Genomic DNA, 12,189 nt, shown 5'->3' on the forward strand with positions numbered 1-12,189 from the left:
CAATATGCACACGTTCTGGGATGAGTACTTGGGCCCACACGGACCAGAAGTGGTTTATTAAGCGTGGAAGAGAGGAAGGGAGAAAAGGGCAGTTGTCCCTCGCAGAGAAAAAAAGCCCAGGAGCTCCCGGGTGCTGCCACGGAGCTTCTCTGAGCTCTGACCCCTGCAGCCCCACCCTGTCTTCTTGGAGGGCTGTGGAGTCAGTGGACCTCATAGGCCAGGTCCAGGTAGGCAAGGATGAGGCTCTCAACCAGCTAGGTACAGTCCAGGGGTGGGAAGGGAGCCAAGGGTACTGACCCTACACAGCAATGGAGCCATCTCGGAAGTCTGTCCTCCCAATGAGGATGTTGACCACAACCGGGTGGCCATCTCGGCACTGCTGTTGAGCATCACGAAGCACCTCGACCACCTGATCTTTCTCCCGGGAGAGCAGCAAGCCCTGGGCCCCAAGTCCCATGGCTGCCCTGTGATAATCTGAAAGGAGAAGTCCAGTCAGATGGTGGCAGGGACCCAGCCCGCCATGCAGTCAGCCCAGGAGAGGAACGCATGCCCATCCATCCGGGCCTGAAACAGCTTCCCCCCCATCTCCAGCCTGCCCAGGCCCCTCACCGGTGTAAGCCAGGCCACAGGCCACATTGCTGCCCAGACAGGGCACCTGCTCCCGAGAGATCTGGGTCCAGCCAGCATCATTCCCCACCAAGGCAATCACTGGGATCTGCAAGGAGAGGGCGAGGCCAGCCCACAGCCTTCAGTTTCAAGGCTTGGCCAACCAGAGGGCAAAGACAGGGACAGGCAGAAGCAGCTCCCTCCCTATCCTGGCCCATCCTGACAGCTCCCAGGACTCCAAGCCCTCAGCGTCCCTCGGGCAGCCCAGTCACCTTGTGTCTCACAAAGGTGTCAAATTCAATGAGGCTATAGCCAAAGGCTCCATCTCCAAACAGGCACCACACCTGGGCAGGGAACAAGGCTGCTTGAGTACCTCACTACCCAGGACACGGCAAGCCTCCTGCCTCCAGCGTCCTGACTCACCTCGGCATCTGGCCGGCACAGTTTGGCCCCGAGTGCAAATCCTGCACCAACCCCCAGAGTCCCAAAGGCCCCTAGGGAAACCAAGAGCACGTGGGTAGAAAGGGGCATGGACCGTACAAGCCGTCCCAGGCAGAGGCCCTTCCTTACCAGGATCGAGCCAGCGCAGGGGGCCACGGGGTTGCACCAGGTGGGCGGCAGTGCCCACGAAGTCTCCACCATCGACCACCAGAATCGTGTTGTCAGGCAGAATCTCCTCCACAAGCTGCAGTACCCGCACCGGGTTCAGGTGCTGGCCTACAGGCGTCAATGCCTTCTCCCTGCCAGACAGAGGTGCACATCAGCAGGGCCAGCAGGAGAGCCTGCCGGGAACCCACCCCCCCCCCCCCCCCCCCCCCCCCCCCCCCCCCCCGTGTCCACCACACCCGGCCCCCACCGGAAGGTCTGCTCCTTCTGCCGGTCAGCTTGCCGAAGCTCCTCTGCCCAGTCTGAGGCCCACGTCTGGCCCTTCAGGCCCTCCGCCAGCGTCACCACAAAGGAGCCCACGTCTCCTAGGGAAGGAAGAGAAAACAGCTGCAGGGAAGTGGCCTCCTGCCCTCCCAGCACCAAAGGCCCGAGGACAGCAGGAATCCAATAGCAACAGGAGGCAATAGCAGGAGGCAAGGTGCCAGGCCAGGGATGCTCCTAGAGCAGAAGAGGCAAAACACCCCCCACAGTCTACCAGAAGCAGGTCGGGGCAGCCAAGGCCAGAGAAATGAAGGTTTAGGAAGCACTAAGTGGGTTAGAAACCCAGGCAGCCTCGTCGCCTGCCTCCTCCTCCTCACACCCCAGATCAGGCAGTTCTGTGAAGTCTGCCTCTCAAACACATCACGAGAAGCACCTCCATCAGCCAAGCACGCTGCTTTTGAAGTGACCGATAAACAGGCCAGTGATATATACACTTTCCATCATGTCCGTCTTCAAAGTGATCCCACAGAGGCTCAGAGAAGCCGAGTCTCTCATCCCGGTCCATCCCCGCTCCAGGCCTCGTCGTTTCTGCCCTGGCCTGGTTTAACGGGCCCCTGGCCTCCACCTGCCCCCTCCAACTCGCTGCCCACCAGCTGCCACAGTAGACCTTCCCGAGCTTGAATGCAACAGCGCCACTCCTCTGCTTGACACAAGAGCTCCGTGTAGCCTACGCTGCGGCACAATGTCCTTGGGACGACGGGCAGAAGCAGAGCACAAAAAGGCTGTGGGAGCAGACTGAACAGGGAAGGTAGGACAGGACAACAAAAGCCTCGGAGGCCAAGGAGGCAGGTCTCTGTCCTCCGGGCAGCAAGCAGCATGGGAGGATTTGCAGCCAGGGGCGTGATCACATGCATGTTATTCCCAGGCCTCCCCTCGTACGCACACCCCACCATCTGTTCATCCAGAAGCACCCATCAGTCTGAGAGCCACAGGTATGTCTCCAGCTGACCGGATGCCCGCCGGGGCAGGGTTCAGGCCTTGCTCACAAGCACCCAGCTCAAGCCAGCTGCAGCAGAGGCCAAGAGAAGGACCAGGAAGAGCATGTGTGTGTGAGGGGGTACCGGGTGCTCACCCTGCACGGCTTCCTGGGGCTTCCAGAACATGTCTGAGTTCATCAACATCTCTTTCCGGTTCCGGTTGACGATGATGATCTTGCTGCTGCGGCTGAGGACACGGCCGTAAGACAGGCGGAAGTCGCACACGATTCCTGGCGTGGGAAGCGGGGTCTCAGCGGCTGGAGGGCCAGTGTCCCCACTACCTTCCTTCACCCACCATGGCAGAGTAGATGCAAAAGTGACCCCCATTCTTCCTTTCTCCCTGTACCAGCGCCGGCCGCAATGACTTCACATCTCCCCACCCCTTGAATCTGGGCTGGCCTCGGCACATGCTTCGGTCAACAGGCTGTGGCAGAATGACGGCAGGCACTCCTGAGACCAGGCTTCAAGGAGCCTTGTGGCTGCCACTGTCTCTCTCTCTCTCTCTCTCTTAAAACACCTTGCTCTAACCCTCCTGCCTGTTCTCATCCTCCACCAAGTGAACAAGCCCAGGCTGGCCTGCTGGATGATGAGAAACCTGGAGGAAGATGTAAGGAGGAGTCAGAGAAGTCAGTTAGCCCAGCGGAGGCCATGTGAGCCCAGCCTGAAGTCAGCCAAGCCCAAGGATATGCGCCTGCCCGCCCCGGATCAGCCCAGATGCCTTCTTGCCTCGCCAACTACAGACTCATAAAGGAGTCCCACCAACAGCAGAAAAACTACCGCCTAACCTACAGGTGGAGCTTGAGAAATAAGTGCCTTTTTTCAATGTTTGTTTATTTTTGAAAGAGAGAGAGTGCGAGGGAGGGGCAGAGAGAGACAGGGCGACAGAGGATCCAAAGCGCGTGCTCCAGGCTCTGAGAGCAGAAAACCCGCCGCGGGGCTCAACCTCACAAATGGTGAGATCACGACCTGAGCCGAAGTCGTACACTTAAACCCACTGAGCCACCCCGGCGCCCCCATAATAAGCGCATTTTAAGTCACTGAGTTTTGGGATGGTTATCACACAACAGCGAACCAACTATTACGCGGTGGCCAGGACTCCCCTTTACACGAAAATGCGCACACCGCACGCGTACATGCTGTGTCCATCCTGCACAGAGCACACACGTGCCAACGCTGAATGTGAACAATATAGGTGCCCACTATCTGTGCCTCTTCCTCCATGCAGGGCCGAGCCACGTGGCCCGACTGCGAGCTTGCCAGAACTTCCCTGGCTGGATTTCAAGTACACGGCTGTCCAAACCCGGGCAAGGGGCAAGGGGCAAGGGGCGAGCCCAAGGTAAGAGGGTGAGTGCTTACGAGGGGAGGGTGCCAGTTAAGTACCTGACTACGAGGGGCAGGGCCACAGGGGGAGTGGGGAGAGGAGCAGGGGTGGGGCCTGCAGGGAGGGAAAGGGGAAAGGGCAGAGGAGGCCGAGGCCCACCTGCCAGGAGGACCACGTCTGCTTTCTTCAGAGCAGCGCTGCGGTTCTGCCGGATGTGGAGGGGGTGGTTGCGGCCCAGCAGTCCTCGTGCCATCCCTCCCAGGAAGCAGGGGATGCCAAGGGTCTCCACGGCAGTCCTGGGGGTCCAGGCAGAGCAGAGGGGAGTGTAGCCAACGGCATGCCCCCACCCCACAAGGCATCCGGAGACCGGGGACCAGGGATATGACAGCAAGGGCAGGGCAGAGGGTTCTCACCGAAGTCTGTCAGCAGGTGTCGGGGGCAGCAGAGCCTGGCTCCCCAGCACAACAAGGGGCCTTTTGGCTCGGCTCAAGATTTCCACACAGCGCTGAACCTGGGATTAGAGACGGGGCTCAAAGAGCCAACCGTGTGAGTCACCATCAGCCCCCAAGATCCAGGCCCCACTACTGACTCAGAGAGAGGCCATCCTGCCAGGTGGGGTTCCTCAGGGAACCAGGGAAGAGAGGCGATTCACCTGCTGGGGGGATGCCTGCGGAATGTCCAGAGGCAGAGGCCCCTCAGGCCGAGGCTCCCAGGCTCCTGCAAAGAGGTTGGCCAGGTGATTCTCTAAGTACCTGCAAAGATGAGAGGAAGAGGCAGTTACCAGGATTAATGACTGGGGTTCTGGGAGCTGAAGGAGGCTGGGGTCGAGGCGGGAAGTGAGACAGGCACAGAAGTAGGTGAGCCACACCCCAGACAGACAAACCCCAGTGGCCGAGTCTCCAGCTGCCTGTTGCCCCTCAGAAGCTTCTGGCGACCACCCAACCTGACACAGACCCTCAGAACCAAGTGACACAGGTGTGGAGTGCCAGGATCAGGGCCACGGCTGCAGAGTGAAACACACAAGGCTCCACGCTTCCTAGCTGTGCGACTGGGCAAGTGACTTAACTTTTCTGAGGTTCCTCCTCTGTAAAATGGAAAAGGGAATCTCTCTCCCAAGGTTTACTATCTATCCATTCAGGATATAAAGCACTTTGCAAAACACTCAATCAGGGAAGGCACTCAAGCCTCTTTCTCTGGCTTCCGACACCTCCTTCTGTCTCCTTACTGGTTGGGTCATAGGGCCCTAACTTCCCATGTGGGCCTCCAGGGCCCTGGAGACACAGAGATAAATCTTGCCCAGCTCTGCATTCAAGGAACATCCAATCCAGCCAGAACAAGACATGTGGGTGTCGGCAAAAAGGAGTCGGAACCAGAAGCTTCTGTTTCTCTTTTGAGGAGGAACCAAGAATACAGAGAATGAGAAGAGGCCAAGGAAGAAACCATGGTAAACCCCAACATAGAAAGAAAGGCAAAGGAAGAGCCAGCCCAAAGGGCTGAGTAGGGGCAGCCCAAGAGAGGAGAGGAGAATGGAAGAGGGGAAGGGGGGAGCCAGAACCAGGGAACAAACAGGCTGCTGTCATGGCCACAGAACAAAATTGCTTAAAAGTTCAGCCTACTTCGGGTGCCTGGGTGGCTCAGTCAGTTAAGTGTCTGACTCTTGATCTCGGCTCAGGTCATGATCTCACGGTTGATGAGACCAATCCCTGCATCAGGCTCTGTGCCGACACTTCGGAGCCTGCTTGGGATTCTCTGTCTCCCTCCCTCTCTGCCTCAACCCTGCATGCATGTGCTTCCTTGCTCTCTCACTCTCTCTCAAAATAAATAAATAAACTTTAACAAACAAATAAACAAACAAAATTCAGCCTACCTGGCATGGTCACCAGCCACTTCCTATCTGTTCAGGACCTCTGAATCCCCCTCTGTATTTGTGGTTCCCTAGCCAGGTTGGAGAAAGGATGGGAGACAGCTTGCCTTACACCTGAAAGGACACTGGACTCAACCCTATTCTTATCTAAGACAATGGCTAATTAGTCACTTCAGCATTTTACACTGTCGAAGCGATCTTGTTTTATTCTTCACAGAATCTTAGTCTAGAGAGAAAACCACGCTACGCTTCTTCATTTTACAGATAGGCAAGCTGCAGTCAAGAAAGGTGTAATCACAACAGGATCAGTCAAATTATGACGCTGTCCACCTTAAGCCTGCACTGTCCCCTATGTCAACTGTATTTCCATTAAACTGGCGGGGGGTGGGTGGGGAAGGCTTAATCACTTGCTCAAGGTTAACACAGCTAGTTACTGGCTCGGGACTCAGACCCAACTCTCTGAACTTTCATTTCATTCCCTGTAGATGGCACATAGCTCTGTGGATAAAGCATGGGAGGCTCCTCCAGGCTGAATCCTCGTGTGCCATTAACAAGCTGGATGACTTCCTGCCAGTCATTTACCCCCTTTGGGTCCCAGTTACCCACGCTATGAAATGGGTGTAGTAACACCTTACCCATTTCACTCAGTGTTGTCATAAAAGATATGTGAATAAAGTTCTACCCCCCGAACTGGTCTTCAAGGGACTTCTCGCGTGCCCAGGGCACAGGGGCCTGTCTTGTTCGTGCCGGTCCTGGTACCTGGCACACCATGGCACTCGCTAAATACATGGAAGGGGCATGGCAGGTAGAAGAGCAAGGACAGGCAAAGGGAAGGGACAGAGGGGAAGGAAGAGGAGAATCGACTCTCCTTCCTGTGCCACTCCGGCCAGGCCCATCCCAGGGGTGGCCAAAACCAGATACCTCTGCTGGGGATGTGGCCCCACATGGAACCCCTTCCTATCCTCTCCACTGAAAGAAGTCCCCCCTCAACCTTGTAGCTCTTCCAGGAAAACCTTTAAGCTTATTCCTTATTCTGCATCCCACAGCTACCACTCAAAGCCAGGCCACCACTGCCTCTCATCCCAGGGCCGACAACCCCTCCTCCCTGGCCTCCCAGCTTCCACCCAAGCCCACAGTCCGTTCCCCAGCAGCAGTCAGAGGGAACGTGATAAAAACCTGAATCGGGGTGTGCCACACCTCTGCTTTGGACCATATAATGCTTCTCGACGGATCTCAAAGTAAAAACAAAACCCCAGGTCCTCCCAGTGGCCCCTGCTGGCCGCTCTGAGCTCAACCTCTGCCCCTCTCCCCTTTGCTCACCTGCTGCTGCCACAGAGGCTACTTTGCTTTCCCAGCCCACCAAGTTCGCTCCTGCCTCAGAACCTCTGCATATGCTAGTCCCTCTACCTCCAATGCTCTTCCTAAGGCTGGTTCCCCTCAGCTGATATGCAAACCAATGAATGAGTCAAAGGAGAGACAGAGGCTGGCGGGAAGTTACAAAAGAGGGCAGGGGGCTGGAGAGGGCACGGTGGGGGTGAGGCAACTCACCAGGTGACCATTCGAGCCACGAGGCCCTTGGGCGGCTTGGCTGGCACCATCTCCTTCTGGACAATGAAGTAGGGGTACAGCACATCAACGGGAAGCTCCACAAACACTGGGCCTGTGGAGGGGCAGGGAGGATACTGAGCCTGCCATGCCTCCCTGGACCCAGGCCTTAGAGCCTGACCACCACCCCCCCCCCCCCCCCCACCTACCTGGGGTCCCCGACTGGGCAGCCACCATCGCAGCCCTCAGGGTGGGCACGATGTCCCGCACCCTCCGCACAGAAGCACAAAACTTGCACAGTGGCCTAAACAGGGCCATCTGATCAATGGCCTGGAGCGCACCCCGGTTCTGGTGGAAACAGAGGAGGCCAGAGTCAATACATGAGCCCTCTGAGGCTCCCCGGGACCCCCGCCATCCACCCAAGGGCAGGGCACCTGCAGCAGAGTGCTGGCGGCCCCACCCAGAAGCAGGACTGGAGACTGAGCTATCTGGGCATTCTTCACTGCAGTCACCGTGTTGGTGAGGCCAGGGCCCGCTGTCACTGCTGCTACGCCCACGGTCCCTGAAATACAGAATCCATCACGGCCCTGCCCTCCCTCCTGGCCACCTCTGAAAAAACTCTGCCCTGCAAAGACTTCCCATCCCATTCTCACCAGCCCTCCACCCTCTCTGCTCTGCCCTCACCGGTCAGGCGGGCCACAGCATCGGCGGCAAAGACAGCTGTGACTTCGTGGCGTGTGTCCACCACGCGGATGCCCAACTTCTCACAAGCCACCAGTATGGGGGAAATGTGCCCGCCGACCAGGGTGAAGAGGAACCGCACGCCGTGAGCCCTCAGCACAGCTGCCACATTCTCCCCGCCATGCTGAATGCTCGCCTTGTCCACCTGGGCCCACGGAGGGAGAGGAGCACAATTACCAAGGACCAGGGCAAGAGCGCCAAGGCAGACAGGGAGAGGGCACTCTCACTCCCCCAGGAAGGAGGGCAGGACAGAGTCAGGGGTCAGAGGAACTTTGATATTGGTGAGGCACATATCATACTATACACAAGGCCCAGAGTAGGGCAGGCCGTCCTTGTACAGCTAAGGGAACCAAGACTTGCCCTGGCAAGATTCAAAGTCCCATAGAACCAAGGCCCTTGAGCGGCCCCTTCTGTTACACTGCCTGTCTCCGGGGACAGTAGGCCAATGAGTGAGAGGAGAGGGAAAGTGGATCCCCAGAACCCAAAGTAGTTTGGCCAGGGGCCATCTGCTGGGACTCCAGAACTTCCTGCCCTCCAGGACCTAGTGGCAACTGTTGATCCCAGCCCGCTAGGCTTCCTCCCACTCACTGGGCAGGCCCCGCTGACAGGCTGCCAGCCACTAAGCACCTGGCAAGGGAGCGGCCTGCTGGCACAGAATATGCTGAGGCTTCTGAGCCTCGGCTTGTTCCCAGCCCCGCACACCAGAGGCCTTTGCCTTAAATCTCCAGAAATCCTCAAGGCCAGTGACCTTGCTCCCGTTGCTATTGGGAGGGGGAGGGGTGGACTCCTGAGGGAGGAGCCAAGCAGTTCAGGGTGAGATCCGTGGGGTCAACTGTTCCCCAAAAGGCCACCTATGACAAGTTACCACACAAACTCTCTGAGCCTCAGTTTTCTCTTGTGGAAAATGAGTACAGAAACAAAAGCACCTCTAGGGGACACATTGAGAAGTACATGACATCTCTCACAGCTACCCCTTCTGGTGCTACCTTTGGCCCACTCTGATCACGTCGGGTTTAGGGAGCTGCGCTCAGTGAAAAGGGCTCTTGGCCTCTGGGTTAGGGTTAGGGTTAGGCGGGGCGCTGAGTACCCGGCAGCTACCGCCCGATTTATCTCTGCCTAGAGGCAAAGTCCAGGGACCTGTCTGCAGACTGCCGAAGCATTAAGGGCCGTAGACAGAATTTCCCAACCGAGCCCCCTAGATTAGTCGGGCCTCACTTTCTCCTGTAAAATAAGTGAGCTAGGAGTGCCAGGAGCTCCTTCCTTCTTTGGCTGCCCCCAGCCCGCCGCTGACCTATGCCCCCGCACCTTGTGCATCAACTGATAGAAGAGCCCCAGGCGGTGCGCGCAGCCCACCAGGGCGGCCACTAGCGTCCCGCAGGCCAAGAGCAGGAAAGAGGGGAAGAAGCTCCCAGCAGGGGCGGCGGCCGTGAGGGTCTCCATGACTCGCCACCTGAAAGAGAAAGGACAGTGCCAGCAGCTAGGCGCAGCGATCTTTTCCGGAAGAAGGTTCCCCGGCCACAACGCTCCCGGGCCACGCCTCTTCTCGCCAGTTTCGGCGCCGCCACGCCACCTACGCGGTTAGGCTCTGGGCGAGGCCACGCCTCTTGGGGGCCAGGCCACGCCTCCCGCGGCGCCAGCCGCCTTCCTTACGTCACCACCAGCACCAAAAATTGGCCACCACAGGCAGTTTTGGCCTCAAAATAGTGCTTCACACTTACCTGTTTCTCAAAGAATAGATGGGAAGCCCCGCCTCTTTTACACCTGGGTCCAAATCTCAGCCCCAATGGTGAGCCCGCCCACCCCAAGTCTACACCACCTAGAAGGACGAGGCCACGCCCCCAAGCTAGCGGGCGCGCCCATCCCTTAAAGCTAGACCTCTGCCCTCTGCGAGCGCCCGAGCCTGACACCCGCCCCAGGCCGTGGGTCAAGGTCACATCGCAACAGGAGGCTTCTCTGACCCCCAGGATACTTCGGCCTTCACCTACGGGAAATGGCGCTGACTCCAGAGGAATTCGGTGCCCTTCATGTCACGTGACCCAAACGCGCGGCTTGAGGGGGCCGGGCTCCGAGCCTGCAGCCTTGTCCCTTTCTCTCACTTGGGTCTGCGGCGCCCCGTAGTCCGGCCTGAGACGCACGCGCAAAGCTGTAACCACGCTCTGGGTTACAAGCATCTCCTATAAAAGCCCCGTCCCTACAGGCCGCCTCAGCACAAGTCCCGCCCTCCCCCGCCTCTCATTGGCTCGCACTGCAGGCCTAACCCCTTTCTTTACATGAGACCACGCCCCTTGGCATTTTGTATAAGCCGCGACCGTGGGGAGCCGGCTTTCCACGGCCTTCCGTTGGCCCCCACGTTTCTGTCCGTAGTGTTCGGGCCTTCCAGCCAGCCAGCTTTCACACCAGCCGTGCCGAATGCCCCTCAGGTCGGCCAGACCGGGACGTCACACGTCGCTCCCCAGATCCACCGTCTGCAACCACATCCCAAACAAGCCCGCCCCTCGCCCTTGCACAGGCCCCGCCTCCCATCCCACCAGAACCCTGCAAGGGCAGAGCTTCGCCCCCTAGCTCGTATGCTCGCCTCTGCGGTTGGCCCCACCCCCGCAGGCCCCGCCTTCTTTCCCAGACCTTGAGGAGTTTCTGCGAGTGCAAGGGAGGAGACGCTTCGACGCCGGTGGTCCTTGGCTCCAGCCATCTGGCCTCTAAAGAATGATCTCTCCACCAGCGATGGGGAAGTAATTCTGGTACTGAGCACCCTGCTTCCTTCCAGAACAAATCTAGTTGTTTCTCGGCCTTTTAGCTAAGATCAAGTGTAGTAACTGTTGTCAGATTAACATCAGATACGTCCCCTATCCGAGGGTAATATATTAAATGGATTTTTGGAGCAGGGAGTTGGAATAGGAGCTTGCTCCGCCCACTTCACCCATCCACGTGGTACTGCAGTACATCCAGGAACACTGCACCCGCCTGTGGGGGGAGAAGATAAAGATTGTATCATTTTAACATTGACCCTCATCCCTTGCCAACTTCAGGGATTTCCCTCTGAGGATTACACCCTGTTAATTTTGTCTTATGTTGAAATCATTCCTACTTTTCATTTCACCCATTAAAAGAAAGAAAAGAAAAGGAAACCCCTTTGCCCCACATTTTCCACTTATTACTGTCCCTTTGCACTTTTAAAAAAATTTTTTTAATGTTTATTTATTTTTGAGAGAGAGGGAGACGCAGGCTCCAGGCTCTGAGCTGTCAGCACAGAGCCCAACACGGGGCTTGAACTCACAAACTGTGAGATCATGACCTGAGCTGAAATCGGATGCTTAACCCACTGAGCCACCAGGCGCCCCCGCCTTTGCATTTCTTTTTAGCAAAATTCCTCCAGTGAGTTATCTACATCTGCTGTCTCCATAAGACCTCCATCTATTCCCTCTTCAACTCACTCCAACCAGACTCCTCCCTGCCACCCCATGAGAGCTGTTCAGGAGTATTCCAAGAGTCTCCAAACCCCTCCCTCTCCCTCCTGTCTCTCATCTACCAGCTCAACCCCACTCTCCCTGTATATAACTAACAGGATAAAATACAAACTTCCTAGACAGGCCTTCCAGTTGCAATTAAATTCCGAAAGCCAATAATGAAACAGTGATCCTTTTTGTTAAGCACTTATTACATATAAGGGCTTGTTCCATACTCTTCGCATTAACTCATTTAATCCTCACAACAGCCCTGTAACGTAGTTTATGTTATTAATCTCTCCATTTACAGGTGAGGAAACTGAAACACAGAGAGGTTAAGGAACTTGCTCAAGGTGACACAGCTTGTAAGTGATAGAGGCACAATGTGAACTCCAGCCGTGCTGCCCCCAGACTGGGAGGACCTCAAGAACAGGTACTGTGCTTCAACCACATGGCTTCCCCATGCTTGTCACAGGGTATAGCATTTGGGGACCACTCAGACACCCTTGCACTTAACATTGGATTTTATTCTAAGTGAATTGGAAGGCCAGAGAGGATTTTGAACAGCCTAAGTCACACCAAACCTGCACACAATTTTTCAGAGGGGCTTTATTGGTAATAGCCAAAAGCTAGGAAAAAAACAAATGTCCCTTGTGAAAATCAGTAGAATGAAGCCTCATTTAAAATGGAGCTGGGAGGCCAGAAGGGGAGCTCACACACCCTACCACTCACCATCAACTGTAAACTAAGCACTGAGGGACTTAC

The 12,189-nt window shown here is 56.7% G+C and overlaps 1 protein-coding gene and 1 non-coding gene across 3 annotated transcripts; one reads left to right on the plus strand and one right to left on the minus strand.

Moving 5' to 3' along the window:
- Positions 1 to 16: 16 nt before the first annotated feature.
- Positions 17 to 10,129, minus strand: ILVBL (ilvB acetolactate synthase like). 2 transcript variants are annotated; one of them, XM_030302448.2, is made up of 16 exons: positions 9,967 to 10,129; positions 9,287 to 9,431; positions 7,925 to 8,126; positions 7,675 to 7,802; positions 7,450 to 7,588; positions 7,244 to 7,355; positions 4,484 to 4,583; positions 4,245 to 4,342; positions 3,991 to 4,127; positions 2,606 to 2,740; positions 1,463 to 1,577; positions 1,177 to 1,346; positions 1,030 to 1,100; positions 879 to 950; positions 610 to 715; positions 17 to 474 (listed from the first exon to the last, which is right to left on the minus strand). In XM_030302448.2, the coding sequence occupies exons 1-16, from the start codon at positions 10,005 to 10,007 to the stop codon at positions 299 to 301; spliced, it is 1,947 nt and encodes a 648-aa protein (XP_030158308.1). In that variant the 5' UTR covers positions 10,008 to 10,129; the 3' UTR covers positions 17 to 298. The 2 variants fall into 2 exon arrangements, with proteins under 2 accessions (XP_030158308.1, XP_030158315.1); XM_030302455.2 differs by having other exon boundaries at positions 9,700 to 9,993.
- A 626-nt stretch (positions 10,130 to 10,755) lies between these two features.
- LOC115509539 lies at positions 10,756 to 10,943 on the plus strand. The gene has a single exon (XR_003967424.1). It is a non-coding gene; the product is annotated as a U2 spliceosomal RNA (small nuclear RNA).
- Positions 10,944 to 12,189: the final 1,246 nt, after the last annotated feature.

This window comes from Lynx canadensis, chromosome A2, assembly GCF_007474595.2.
Source record: "Lynx canadensis isolate LIC74 chromosome A2, mLynCan4.pri.v2, whole genome shotgun sequence".
NCBI classification, from domain to species: Eukaryota; Metazoa; Chordata; class Mammalia; order Carnivora; family Felidae; genus Lynx; species Lynx canadensis.